The sequence below is a fragment of the Scyliorhinus canicula genome, chromosome 7 (genome assembly GCF_902713615.1).
Source record: "Scyliorhinus canicula chromosome 7, sScyCan1.1, whole genome shotgun sequence".
NCBI classification, from domain to species: Eukaryota; Metazoa; Chordata; class Chondrichthyes; order Carcharhiniformes; family Scyliorhinidae; genus Scyliorhinus; species Scyliorhinus canicula.
Window position 1 is genome coordinate 30009379 of NC_052152.1, and position 13823 is coordinate 30023201.

At 39.3% G+C, this 13823-nt stretch overlaps 1 protein-coding gene across 8 annotated transcripts in view; it reads left to right on the forward strand.

Annotated features, from left to right (window-relative positions):
• The window catches only part of synj1 (synaptojanin 1), a 131082-nt gene that overhangs the window by 89986 nt on the left and 27273 nt on the right, over nt 1-13823 (forward strand). For all 8 annotated transcript variants that reach the window (XM_038801659.1, XM_038801663.1, XM_038801664.1 and 5 more), the window contains 8 exons: nt 2536-2728; nt 5839-5997; nt 6898-7054; nt 7726-7843; nt 8773-8988; nt 10616-10694; nt 12148-12310; nt 13336-13551. In XM_038801659.1, coding sequence (XP_038657587.1) covers nt 2536-2728; nt 5839-5997; nt 6898-7054; nt 7726-7843; nt 8773-8988; nt 10616-10694; nt 12148-12310; nt 13336-13551 — 1301 coding nt within the window. The remainder of the gene's footprint in view (nt 1-2535; nt 2729-5838; nt 5998-6897; nt 7055-7725; nt 7844-8772; nt 8989-10615; nt 10695-12147; nt 12311-13335; nt 13552-13823) is intronic.

Consider the following 13823-nt stretch of genomic DNA (forward strand, 5'->3'; position numbering starts at 1 on the left):
ATTCTTTCACAGGTTAAACATCACATTTACTTGGAAAACAAAGTACCAAATTTTGATAAGAACTATCTAAAAATACCGATCTCTTTTGGAAAGTTTCAACAGCTGTAAGATTTTACATTGCTTTTTAATTGCCTGTTTAAACTCTCCAAGTCTACCTTTTATTGCCAGCTCATATTTCCATCACCATTGGATTTAACACATTATCACAGGAGCTTGGGGTGTGAGTTGCACTGAGGTAATATACCAACCACAGAGGCAATGCTAGCAACGTTGTAACTAAGGTGGCTGGCCACCCAGTTTGAATGGCTGATGCTAGATAATGCAGAAATGTGTTTCACTGTGTGCAAAGTGAAGCTTGCTAAATATTCTTGTGGTCAAGCTTGAAAGATACATTAGTCTATGGGCAATCCTTTTGTTTTAATTTAGAGTACCCAATTCATTTTTTCCAATTAAGGGGCAATTTAGTGTGGCCAATCCACCTACCTTGCACATCTTTGGGTTCTGGGGGGGAGCGAAACCCACACAAACACAAGGAGAATGTACAAACCCCACACGGACAGTGACCCAGAGCCGGGATCAAACCTGGGACCTCAGCGCCATGAGGCAGCAGGGCTAACCCACTGCGTCACCATGCTGCTCTGGGCAATCATAGAATATAGACTATAAAACATAGAACAGTACAGCACAGAACAGGCCCTTCGGCCCTCAATAACATCTGAACTGACATGGGTGTGCAATGCTTGTGACCTGAAAAGTTGCAGAAGTTGTTTTACATTGGCCCAACAAAGGAAATTGGGGAAAGATCCACTTTCAGGTCAATCTGGCATCTGGTGTCTTGCATGTTGGAAACATCCCTCACTAAAACCGGACTTCATGATCAATATGAGAACCAACAACCTGCATTTGAAATGAATGATAATTGTCATCATTATTTTTAAAATAATCTTTATTGTCACAAGTAGGCTTACATTAACACTGCAATGACGTGAATAACTCCGAGCTGCCACATTCCGGCGCCTGTTCGGGTACACAGAGGGAGAATTCAGAATGTCCAAATTACTTAACAGCATGTTTTTTTGGACTAGTGGGAGGAAACCGGAGCACCCGTGGAAACCCACACAGACACGGAGAACGTGCAGACTCCGCACAAGCAGTGACCCAAGCCGGGAATCAAACCTGGGACCCTGACGCTGTGAAGCAGCAGTGCTACCCACTGTGCTATTCTGAAGGCTGGACAAATGGTCATCAGCTTGAGGCATTCAAAATTTCTTTTTTCCAAGCACAAAGCAGGATGACTGTGGTAGTTCCTAGTCAGAATAATGATATATTGCACTATGTGGATTCACATGTCACAGTCTGGTAAACTTCTTGAATCCAAATTGAGTTACGATTTATATTTTGTCGAACCATTGACATACACACATGCTTGTTACCTTATTCTATTGTTGCTATTTTTGCCTTGACATACACCTTTTAAATAGTTGCTGGTTTTAATTGAAGTACATATCTGAGTGTCTTTTGACATTTAGAAAATTATGGATTATCCAAATATTTTGTGATACCTATTCTTCCTCCTTGGCTGTAGTTAAAAGTAATCTCCTATAAAAAACATTGGCTGGTGCAGTGGACTAGACATTGTTGATTGACCTCTGGTATTGGTTTCAAATCCAGCCCAGAATTCCACCTGAAGGAATTTGTCATAGAATCATAGAATTTACAGTGCAGAAGGAGGCCTTTCGGCCCATTGGGTCTGCACCGGCTTTTGGAAAGAGCAGCCTACCCAAGCCCACACCTCCACCCAGTAACCCCACCCAACACTAAGGGCAATTTTGGACACTTAAGGACAATTTATCACGGCCAATCCACCTAACCTGCACATCTTTGGACTGTGGGAGGAAACCGGAGCACCCGGAGGAAACCCAAGCACACACGGGGAGAATGTGCAGACTCCGCACAGTGACCCAAGCCGGGAATCGAACCTGGGACCCTGGAGCTGTGAAGCAATTGTGCTAACCACTATGCTACCGTGCTGCCCCTGGGTATCATAATTTAGGGTATCATAATCTAGTTCCTAATGTGTAATAACTCATAACATATAAAAAAACTGTTCTTAATTCTGCATTACTTGGTTTCAAATTGATAGTCCAATTGATAGTCAAACCATAAGAGATCAGATGAAGATTGATGTGCAAAATTAAAAATTGTGCAGTGAGTGGTGCTCTTGTATGCTTGAGACTGGTGCATGTCATTGGCCAGAATAAGTGGTCCCTTACCCCTTATACCTGACTGCAGTGCCTGATTATCTGAACTGAAAATCTTCTCATTTTCTAGTACTAAATATTCATCACCCTGAGCACAAAATATGAAAAACTAAAAGTAATAATGAAAGGTAAATAATGCACTTAAACAGTGAGTTGCTAGACAATTCACATCAAGGTATGAAAGATAAGGAAACATTCTTGTTCAAACATTTCTTTAAATAAATGTGGTTAGAATGTTTTATTTTGCTGATCAGTTGATGGAATTCTGTTTCAGGGATGTAGCGGTTGATACTGTAAAGACTGGAATGGGAGGAGCCACTGGTAACAAAGGGGCAGTTGCTGTACACATGCTGTTCCACACCACCAGCCTCTGCTTTGTCTGTGCACATTTTGCTGCTGGCCAGTCACAGGTCAAGGAAAGGAATGAAGATTATATTGAAATAGCTCGCAAACTGAGTTTTCCAATGGTATGATCGGCATCATTGGGATAAGTGCACTAAATTAATATTTTCAACCTAATTTGTGTTGTAATACAAGCATTAAAGACTCATCAGTTCCGATGTAATTTTTATAGTTGACACAAGGAATGAAGTAAATGTGTGGGTCAGTTGCATGTTTCTCTGGAATGAGTTTTATCAATTTGTTTCCATGACCTTGGGGCGCCCCAAAGCTCTTAATAGCCAACAAGGTACTTTGAAGTGTTGTGATGTAAGAAACTTGGCAGCCAATTTGAGAACACCAAATTTCCACAAACTGCAATTTGATAATGCCCAGAATACCTGTTTGTAATGATGTTGAGTGAGGGATGAATATTAATGGAATTCTAACATTCATTCTTTTTAAAGTGAGCTAGACACTGATATCCGAAATAAAGGAGATCAACCTGTGAATGGAACTGGCTTCATTCACTTTCCTGGGGGACGTTTTTCACATGTTACTTTTTAAAGTTGCAATTTTGCACTTAAGATTTTTCCAGATTAAGAAAATCACTTGTTTCGAAACTAGTTTCTCGATATTTTGTTGGACAGTTTGATTCAATAAGAAAATGACTTCTTAATGTCCCTCTTCCATTATAACATCATGTTTTGGCTGGTCTTTTAAACAATTCATATATGACATATGGGGGCGGGGGGAAAAGCTGAATTGTAAGTCTGCAGAAAACAAGCTCACAATGGAAGACGAGGGATGGGCGAGTTGGTGGTTATATAGGCAGCATGTCTGGTTTGCCACCTGGATATTATTATTACATCTCTGATCACAAGGAGGTCACACAGATTTTTGTCTTGAGAAAATAGACTTCTTTTTTTATGGCAATAGAGGGGGAAATAGCTCTGGGATGAAGGCAGCACAGAATATGAGAGCCATACAGACAAAGATGGAAACTATAGATTTTTTAAAATCTAGATATTAATAATTGAGCAGACAGAGTACTGCAGGAAATGACTGAGGGCACTGTCAAATTGGTGACCCATTATTCACCCACCTGATTTATTTTCCCCCTTCAATTGACTTGAATGAAAAGTAAAATTGGGCTTGATGTTTAATTGGTAGCTAATTCAATATTGCTCAAACTGTTTTATCCATGAATGTCACCATAGATGGAAGCCATCATTGCAGCAGCAAATATAGCTGCATTATCAGTATTTTATACACAAGTATAAATTGTTAATGAGTGACGCTGTTATAGAAATCTAACTGAGTTATTACCTAAACATTCTTCTACTCGTAAGGTTGAATGTCATTTTGTGCTGTATGCCACTTGAGCAAGTCCATATTTATTGCTCATTGTAGTATAGTGTCCTTGAACTGAATTGCATCAGAGTGCATTGAGGCACTTTCCACATTCCACGATGACCATGGGCATATGTAAACCAGAGGGTAGAGGCAACAGTTTCCCTTCTTGAATGACATTTGTGAATTAGTGGGTTTCTATAACAATCCAGCAGCTTTCCTGGTCACTTATATAGTGCCAACCCACAAAATATCAGATGTTTTGTTAAAAATAAACTGAAAGCATACAATAATGCCAAGCTGTAATCTTCAGTTACTGTTTACGTTGTCCAGTGAGAATTATAAACTAGCCTCAATTTTTCAAGAAGTGGGCCATTTCTTATTTAAAGCCTGCTTACTGTTGAAATATATAAATTGTACCATTTGTCTCCATGATTAATGAGCTGAATGAGATTACATTGGAAACCAGTGTTAGCTTTTCTAACGATGAGGTTTTATGCAAGAGCCTGCAATGTAACAGGAAATTTTCACATGTCTCCATTGCTCCATGTATGTTTAACATTTGAGCTAAAACTAAGTTATGTCTGCTTTGTTTCACTGAATATTGAGATCATGCAAATTTTTCAGCTCCATGAAAACTAAGAGTATAGAAGATTGTGCTAGTTAGAACAGCTGAGAGCAAAACCTCAGTAAAGGTTTAGGAACAAAGTGCTAGAAATTTGTCTTGGGTGGTAGTGCAAACTGGGTGTTATCAGATTCGCTGTCTGTTATATGCAGCATCTGGCATTAAGTTCATTGACCGCAATATAACAATATCAGACACTCTGTGCAATGGCAGCCAATCTGATCTCTTTTGCATTAATGCCTGAGATGGGTTTCTACCACAAGATTATGGGCTAGTTGTTATACTTCCAAATAAAATTGAATTGTGTTAATCCATTTGCAGTTGGAGTGTTAGGTGTTACGCCTCCATAATCTAAGAAAGCCAAGTTGAGAGAACAGCAAGCATAACAATAAAACTATAAGGTCACAAACGTTCAGTGGGTTTTGCCAGTTCTTAGCTTAATTGTGCAGACAGTTTTCACGATATGAGTTGAGATCTGTGGAGAGAACACCTGTTTTTTAAGGAGGGGCGTTGTGGAGAAAAGAAATGAAATGAAAATTTGCAAGGAAAAATAATAGAGAATGATATAGGCTAGGAGTTTCCAGCGCTTCCCACCATCGAATCTTCCAGTGGCCCGTGAGCAATGCAAATAGCCATTGGCTTCAAGAGGACCAGGAGATCAAAGGCGAGATGCCTCCGCCACAGGAAAACGCACTGTGGGGTGGGGGGGGGCACAAAATCCCAGCCATATTTAGTAGTGAAAGAAGGTTTCCTTAACATAATGTGGGAAATACTGGAAGAACCTGCCCAGGTACAGAAGCAAAATTCAAGGCTTGGATGATGTTGGGTTTTATTTTTGATTTATAAAGATGGGAAAGAGTCTGCGTGAAAAAGAAAACCAGGCCTTTGGTGGCATTGATTTAAAATAAACATGCTAACACAAGACTGCAAAGTATTAAAAAAAAAAAACACTTTTATGAACTGAAATATGTTGTACAAATTTCAGATTTCCCCACACAGCTCATGGGACAAGAGGGTTGCTGAAATATTTACTACTAAGTCAGTTGCATTTCCCCATATCAGTTGTGAGCAAAATTATTCTTTATTTCATGAGTGTACCTCCTTCACGGTTCCTTCCAGTAGAATTAGTACACAGAATACAGGTATTACGGGGATTGTGCACTTAAAATGCATTCCTAGCATGAATTTAATTCTGAACCATGTGCTCTTCACTTTCTGTAGGGGAGATTACTGTTTTCTCATGATTATATATTTTGGTGTGGAGATTTCAATTACCGCATTGATCTTCCAAACGAAGAAGTAAAAGAGCTGATCAGACAACAGAATTGGGACACCCTTCTGTCAGGGGACCAACTTATTAATCAGAAAAATGCTGGACATGTAAGTAGAAAGATTCATTTCAAAAGTCACACCTGAATTTTATCAATATAAAGTAGCTTGTACCAACTTTTTGAAAAGCATGTTTATAGTAGGCCCTTGGAATATTGTCAAATAAATATATTTTCTCGGACAAGGATGTAGGGGAGCAGTTGGAAAAAGCATATATTGATCCATCTGTAATTGCACATAGATTCATTCCCAAGAAGTAGACTTGACAATATGTGAATCATCTGAGTAATTTAATTGAAGAACATGTTCAGGCTGTGCATTTATTTCCTATCACGAGCTGGTTGTGTTGTGAAAGGCCTCTGATCTGCTGCACACGTACGGGATAATAAATTCCTTATGGAATGAAATTGCGAATCACTGCAATGACCCATTACTTTCAAATCTACAGTAAAATGTTCATAAAAGCAAAACATTCTGGAAATGCTCAGCACTTCTGGAAACATCTTTTTTCCCCCCAAACATATCTCTCTCTCTCCAAGGGTTAAAATTTCCAGCATCCACGGTATTTTGCTTTTGTAAAGAATGTTAATGGTGGAACAACAGATTATTTCATAGGTTGCCAAAGAAGGCAAATATATGGCTATTTTTGTTTACACTCTGCACTTCATAGTCTACATTGAATTTTATAATATGCATCACATTTTAAACAACCAATCAATCCATTAAACCTCTAGGTAGGTCTCAGCATGAGAAAAATAGGAAAAGGTATCGGGTATTATAACCTGTGTTTTCATAACAAATTGAATAAGTGAGCCTTTCGTCGTTCCCCCCCCTCTCTCTAAAGTGATACTATCCTGAGAACTTTTCTGCAGTGCTAATCTCCAGTGAATAGTTCTAGTTCTCAATCTGTCTCTGGTACAGTAGTTAAATCATTTTTATTTGTTCCTTCAGATTTTCCGAGAATTTTTAGAAGGAAGAATAAATTTTGCACCAACTTACAAATATGACCTGTTCTCCGATGATTATGACACAAGTGAGAAATGTCGAACTCCAGCCTGGACAGATCGAATTCTATGGAAAAGAAGAAAATGGCCTGTTGACAAATCAGGTAAGATAAGTTAGTGGTATTGCAGCATCATGCTCCTTATTCCTCACACTTCTGGTTTATCTTGTGTTGCCTTGACTCTTTGCACTATAAGCATAATTCCACACACACGCCACCACTACCACTTTGAGGAGATCATAATTTGCAGAAAGCATAAGACAGACATAGAGTTACTAGATTGTAACTCCCACTCCCCCAACCCATGGCTTCCTGTAAGCATAGATAACGGGGAACGTTGAGTTTTCTGTATGTGACTAGTTGGTTGTTTTGTAATTTACAGAACTGTGTTTAAAGGATGCATATTGTATGAAGAATACAAAATATCCTGCAATTTCTCATGACTTTAAGCAACTAAAACAGCAAATCAGTAGCTGCTTCAACATTCTTGTTTTGCGCAGAGATTGGTCTTCACTTTTGTCTGGAGAGGCAACAGGGTCTTGCACAGGGTTTGAGTACAATTAGCATAAAGATCATGGCTCCAAGCCAATGTACGCATGTTTACCTCATCCCTTGGTGAATTGGTAGTTAGCATGCTGCATAATAAAGTTTAGAATGAAAGTGCTTAATGCAAATCTATCATTCAAATTAAAGAAGCTATTTGCTGACTCTCATTGCCCTTGGCTTCTGATTTAATGTCTGGGCAAGAATTATGTATTATGTTCTATATTTTTCAGCTGAAGATCTGGATTTGTTGAATTCTAGTATTAAGGATGAACCTAAGTTAACTAATTCATGGAGTCCTGGAACATTGGTATATTATGGAAGAGCAGAACTGAAAACATCTGATCATAGGTATGTCAAACATGGCATTGGTGAAACAATATAAAACCTAGATTATTTTACTTTAAAACTAATTTATTAAAGTCAAATATCTGAAATGTGTAAGAATCTTCGATTTAAAATTATTTATGTTTATTTTTGAATTTGTCATTTGGTCTCTAAGTCAGCTTGTCACCCATAAATTAGCGCATTTTAAAATTGCTGTCACTTGTGGCTGCTATTAAAAAACATATATTTGAGGCATTCTCTGTGATCCAGTTGTCCAGGGATTGTCATTTGTAGCAGACAATCTGAGTAGAAGGGTAAGAAAATTGTCTGTCTTTCTGTTCGAGGCTTCTTACTAACTGAGATATTTAGTTGGGCCTATAGAGTTTTCCTAAATTTTCTTGTTGTATTCTCAGTTGACATTTGGGATATGCGGCTAGAGAAACTTAGCTATGAAACAGCCAATATGCAGTTATTCCTGTGCTGACATGAATGTTTTGCTCTAAATTCGCTTGATGTGTTGTGGCACTGAGGTAACACTATTAAAATGCATTTTAAATTTGATGAGTTGCTGCTGAACTTCAAGGGATCAGTTCATTTCCAGGACGAGAGATATTGAACCTATTTTTAGTTTGTGAAGTACCAGTTCACCCGTGTCGGTCATCAACTTCCACGATCTTCAGTGTCTTGCTTAACTTGTAATGGACAGACTTGTTTAAAGTAATGATTGCACAAAAAAAGATGCGCATGCAACACAATTCAGCAAAGGGAATTGGTCTGTTTGTGTGGGTTGGTGAAGCCTAAAGAGAAGAGCCGTAAATGTTGATTATGTATTTACTCTGTTGCGAACAGCCACACAATGCTCCGTTTCATTGTCCATTATAAATTTCTTTGTTCATTATAAATTCTGAAGTTCTGCACAAGAATTATATATAATGTTCTTTTTACTTTGTTAGACCTGTGGTTGCCACTGTAGACATAGATATATTTGACGTGGATCCTGAAGCTCGACAAAGAATATACAAGGAAGTTATTGCTCTGCAGGGACCACCTGATGGCACAGTGGTAGTTTCACTGGCCAGCTCCTCCCCGAACCAGGAGCATTTTGATGATAACGTGATAGATCAGTTGCTTCAGAGGTTTGCTGCATATGGTGATGTTATTTTGATAAGGTAACAAAATATATACTTATGTCATTATTCATCCAGCTTATTTAGGGTGTGAACAATTTTTTTTTACAAAAACCAGCAATTGCCCTGGATCCTAAAATGTTTTCCAATCTGCAAATCGTAGAATCCCTGCAGTACAGAAGGAGGCCACTCGGCCCATCGAGTCCGCACTGGCTCTTGAAAAGAGCACCCCACCCAAGCCCCCGTCTCTACCCTATCCTCATATATGAGTGACCCCAACTGACCTTTTGGACACGAAGGGGCAATTTAGCATGGCCAATCCATTTAACCTGCATATCTTTAGATTGTGAGGAAACCCACGCAGACACGGGGAGAGAGTGCAAATTTCACAGTCACCTGAGGCCAATATTGAGCCCGGGTCCCTGGAGCTGTGAGGCAGCAGTGCTAACCACTGTGCCACCCTGCCACCTCTTGCCAAGCAATAGTTTAGGCTCTTGACTAATCTGTGTTTACTTAATTAAAATTTATGGTATTAAAGGGACTCTTAATTAACATTAGCAAAATAATAACTTGTTCTGGTTTATGTGATATAATACTTCTGTCTCTATCAAAATATCTGATGGTGCACAAGACAAATAATAAAGTTTTGTTTTTTTTCTCTGCCAATTATTTGTCCTGCTCCTCTCCTAAATGTATTGCCTCCCTGCTAGTGTGTGGTTCCACTGACACCAGCACCGTTCAATTACTCACCCATGTGATCATTACTTGCTGAAAGTGCACACAATCATTGGGCTGTATTTACCAGCTATTTGGGGATAGGTTTGGAGATGGGAAAGTAAGCAAGTTGGTGCAGATAGTGTGTCTGTCACCTTCCTGTCACCTTGCCATAATTCCAGCAGTGTGAAAATGGCAGGTGGCCATCCTACCCAAAATGCCAGCATGTACTCAGATGGCTTGCTTTTGCACTGAACATCCTGTGGTTCTAAAAGTGGTATGAAAAGAGATTGTGATTTAGAATCTGAAATAAATGGTTTCATTATTATAAAATATATATTCCAATATTAGAAAATGATGATTTCCTGACAGTAGAGTTTTCCGATTTTAAATTCTCTATTTGCTTTAAGATTAACAAATAATTTCTCGAGAAACTATTTGTTATTCTTGAAGTGTGAATATTTTACATCAAAAGAATTTTGATAGGGCAGCACAGTGGCGCAGTGGTTAGCACTGCTGCCGACGGCACTGAGGACCGGGTTCGATTCCGGCCCTTGGTCAATGTCCATGTGGAGTTTGCACTTTTGCTCCGTGTCTGCGTGGGTTTTTTCCCAACAACCCAAAGATGTGCAGGTTAGGTGGATTGCCAACTCTAAATTGCCCCTTAATTGAAAAAAAAAGAATTGGGTACTTATATATGTATGTATATTTAAAAAAATATTGTGATTTAAAAAATACTCTGAAAATGGCAGGGAATTATTTCAAGACTGTAATCCTTTTGGATCCAATTAATTTTCTCATTGGAGTGTCATAAACATGGATCTAAGAAAAACATTTGAGAACTTAAGCTACCCATTTTCTTTACCTACGGACTACCACCGGAATGTCAGTTGTTGCACCAGTTTCACCAGTATTTTGTATATCACTGATCATAAAATCTTATGTACTTTTTCAGATTTGTAGAAGATAGAATGTGGGTAACGTTCTTGGAAGGCAGCTCTGCTCTAGCAGTGCAGAGGTTGAATGGTACTGAAGTAAGTCAAAGTCCTGACCAGCATGTGAATGGCATTTGCTCAATTTTGCTCAATTCAAACAGTGAAAATATATTGGTTTTGTCTACTGGCCGGTCTGTCATCTTGTACCCTCTGCATAGGATTATATCCTACTTGCATCAAGTCACTCCTGTGCTGTCTGACCTACATTGGCTCCTATCTCCTGTCAATACTCCATACACCCAATCCTGTCTATCTCTGTAATCTCCCCTCCAGCTGTACAACCCGCTGAGATCTCTATGTTCCTTCAAGTTTGGCTGCTTTCCACCCACAACTATTATCATTCCACCATTGGTGGAAATTCATCGACCTCGGCCAAGTTCCCTTACAAAACCTCTCCATTTCTCTCAAGTTGCTTCTTTAAATTTTACTTTGGCTAAGCTTTTGGTGACCTGTTCTAATACATTTAACAGCTCTGTGATATACCTTGGAACATTTTACTGCATTAAAAGAGCTATGTAACTGTTGTTCTGCACTAGTCAGCATGTGTGATTTCCACTGGTTTACATTATTTTTCACAACTAAGCTCTCTCTTATGGGCAGGTCATTAACCTGACTTGCACATCCGTACAATGATGACGATTAGGTACAATTTGGTTTGCCACCCCACTCCTGGAGTAAACATGAACCCATAACCTTCTAATTAGAAGGATTTGGATTGCTACCACCAAACCAAGGTTCCCTCCATTGCAATGCATTGAAAACATCCTGGGAAACTGGTCCATTGTAACCAGGTAAAGAAATACCTGTATGCATTATATTTCACATTGTCAAGATGTCAAAGCATTTTACAGTCAAATTAATTTGTTTTGAAATGTGCTCACCTGTTTTGTAAGCAAACATTATGACCAATTTTCACACACGCTCACACAAATCCTATTGAGATAAAGATACATTTGTTTTGATAATTTTAGTATACTGTCCTAGGATTTTTTGCATCCACTTGAACAGACACCCTCGAGTAGACCACACAATAAAGTCAGGAGCTATGGCTAAGAAATGGTCAAAATGTGACTGGTTAGAAGAATCAAGTCCCTCTTCTAATAAGATATTATTCTTCTCCATATTATGTTTCTCCACACTCGGCTACGTTACTCTGCACAAAGCACTGAGAAATGTTGAAGTTATGGTTCCCCATTTCTGATCACCTTGTTCTTCATTGCATAAAAAAATGGTTCCAGGATATTATGGTCCCACTGAACTGAATGGAGATTTAAATGGCTAGCCACTGGGGGGTGGGGAGTGGTACATGCAGGACTACAAAATCCTCACAAATTTTATGGAGACCCTCCAGAAGATTGAATTTAATAATGAAGTGAACCTTTATCTAAATACTGACAGACAGAAGTGACTAACTTGATGGTCCCTTCCAGAATCACTGACACATCTTGTTTGAAACATTTTGGGAAAAGAAAATGTCATTCCATCAATACAGGTTTTGGGCAGGACACTTGACATTCGCCTAAAGAATCCAGATTGGAGCAGCAGATTGGAAGAAGAAATGAGTCTGGAAAGAATTGGCCTTGGCTTACCAGTCTCTTCGAGTTCCATGCTGCTTGGAGAGGATACAGATGTTTCTGCTGACTATGATATGGAAGGTATGTCACAGTGTAGTAATAATAATCTATCTAAATGTCACAAGTAGGATTACATTAACACTGCAATGAAGTTACTGTGAAAAGCCCCTATTCGCCACATTCCGGCACCTGTTATGATACACAGAAGGAGAATTCAGAATGTCCAAAGTACCTAACAGCATCTCTTTCCGGAATTGTGGGAATAAACCGGAGCACCCGGAGAAAATCCATGCAGGAACGGGGACAAAGTGCAGGACCGTCCAGACAATGACCCAAGCCGGGAATCGAACCTGGGACCGTGGCGCTGTGAATCCATAGTGCTAACCACTAGCATGGAGTTAGTTTAAAATCACATTTTCAATGTTTTACTTCCTTTTAAATTAGACGGTGACCTTTTATTCAGTTTTCTGAATTTGTTAAATATTTCTCAGTGTCACTTAAATAACAGTATATTAATGTATAAAACTTCAGTAAATATTGTTTAGGTATTGTGTAACTTTTAATTGCATTAGGAGCAGCAGGGTAGCATGGTGGTTAGCATAAATGCTTCACAGCTCCAGGGTCCCAGGTTCGATTCCCGGCTGGGTCACTGTCTGTGTGGAGTCTGCACGTCCTCCCCCTGTGTGCGTGGGTTTCCTCCGGGTGCTCCGGTTTCCTCCCACAGTCCAAAGATGTGCAGGTTAGGTGGATTGGCCATGCTAAATTGCCCGTAGTGTCCTAATAAAAGTAAGGTTAAGGGGGGGTTGTTGGGTTACGGGTATAGGGTGGATACGTGGGTTTGAGTAGGGTGATCATGGCTCGGCACAACATTGAGGGCCGAAGGGCCTGTTCTGTGCTGTGCTGTACTGCTCTATGTTCTATGTTCTATGATCAATATTGCTGGGCAATCAAATAATCACTTGTACAAATTTGAATAGAGTAATTTTGGCTTGAATGGGAAGCTTGGTATGCAAGTTCAGCTATCTAACAATGTAATAAGTTTAGTATAAAAGCATTTGTTACTAGCTTGTACTGCATGTAATGTTTCAAATACTGTTTTAATATAGGTGATGTAGATGATTATAGTGCTGAAGTAGACGAAATAGTTCAGCATTTGCAGCCTGCCTCTGGTTCAGGTTCAGGCACCTCTCCTGGTTCAACCCCGAGAACAAGTCCGTGTCCATCGCCCACAATACCAGAGATGCCTCTACCAACACTGCCCAGCAGACCAAGTAGAGCAGCTCCAAGAGCTTCCACAGTTCGACAAGAACAGTCCCATCAAGGTAAAGGTTTTCTGTGAATATTAATAGTTTAATGATAAATATAAAATTGTCATTGTATGCAGACAGATCTATTACTTGCAACTTCTTCTTGAGTAAACTGCCATTACTGAGAGTTACAAATCTACCAATTCATTTTGTTTATGACTGGTTTGCATTGCTCAGCACAGAAGTAAAACAATAATAAGGCGCTTTCTATTTTCATGGTATTATGAAACATGAAAATGATGGACAGGAAAGACCATCTGGTCTGTCCAAGTGTGATCCTTGAAATA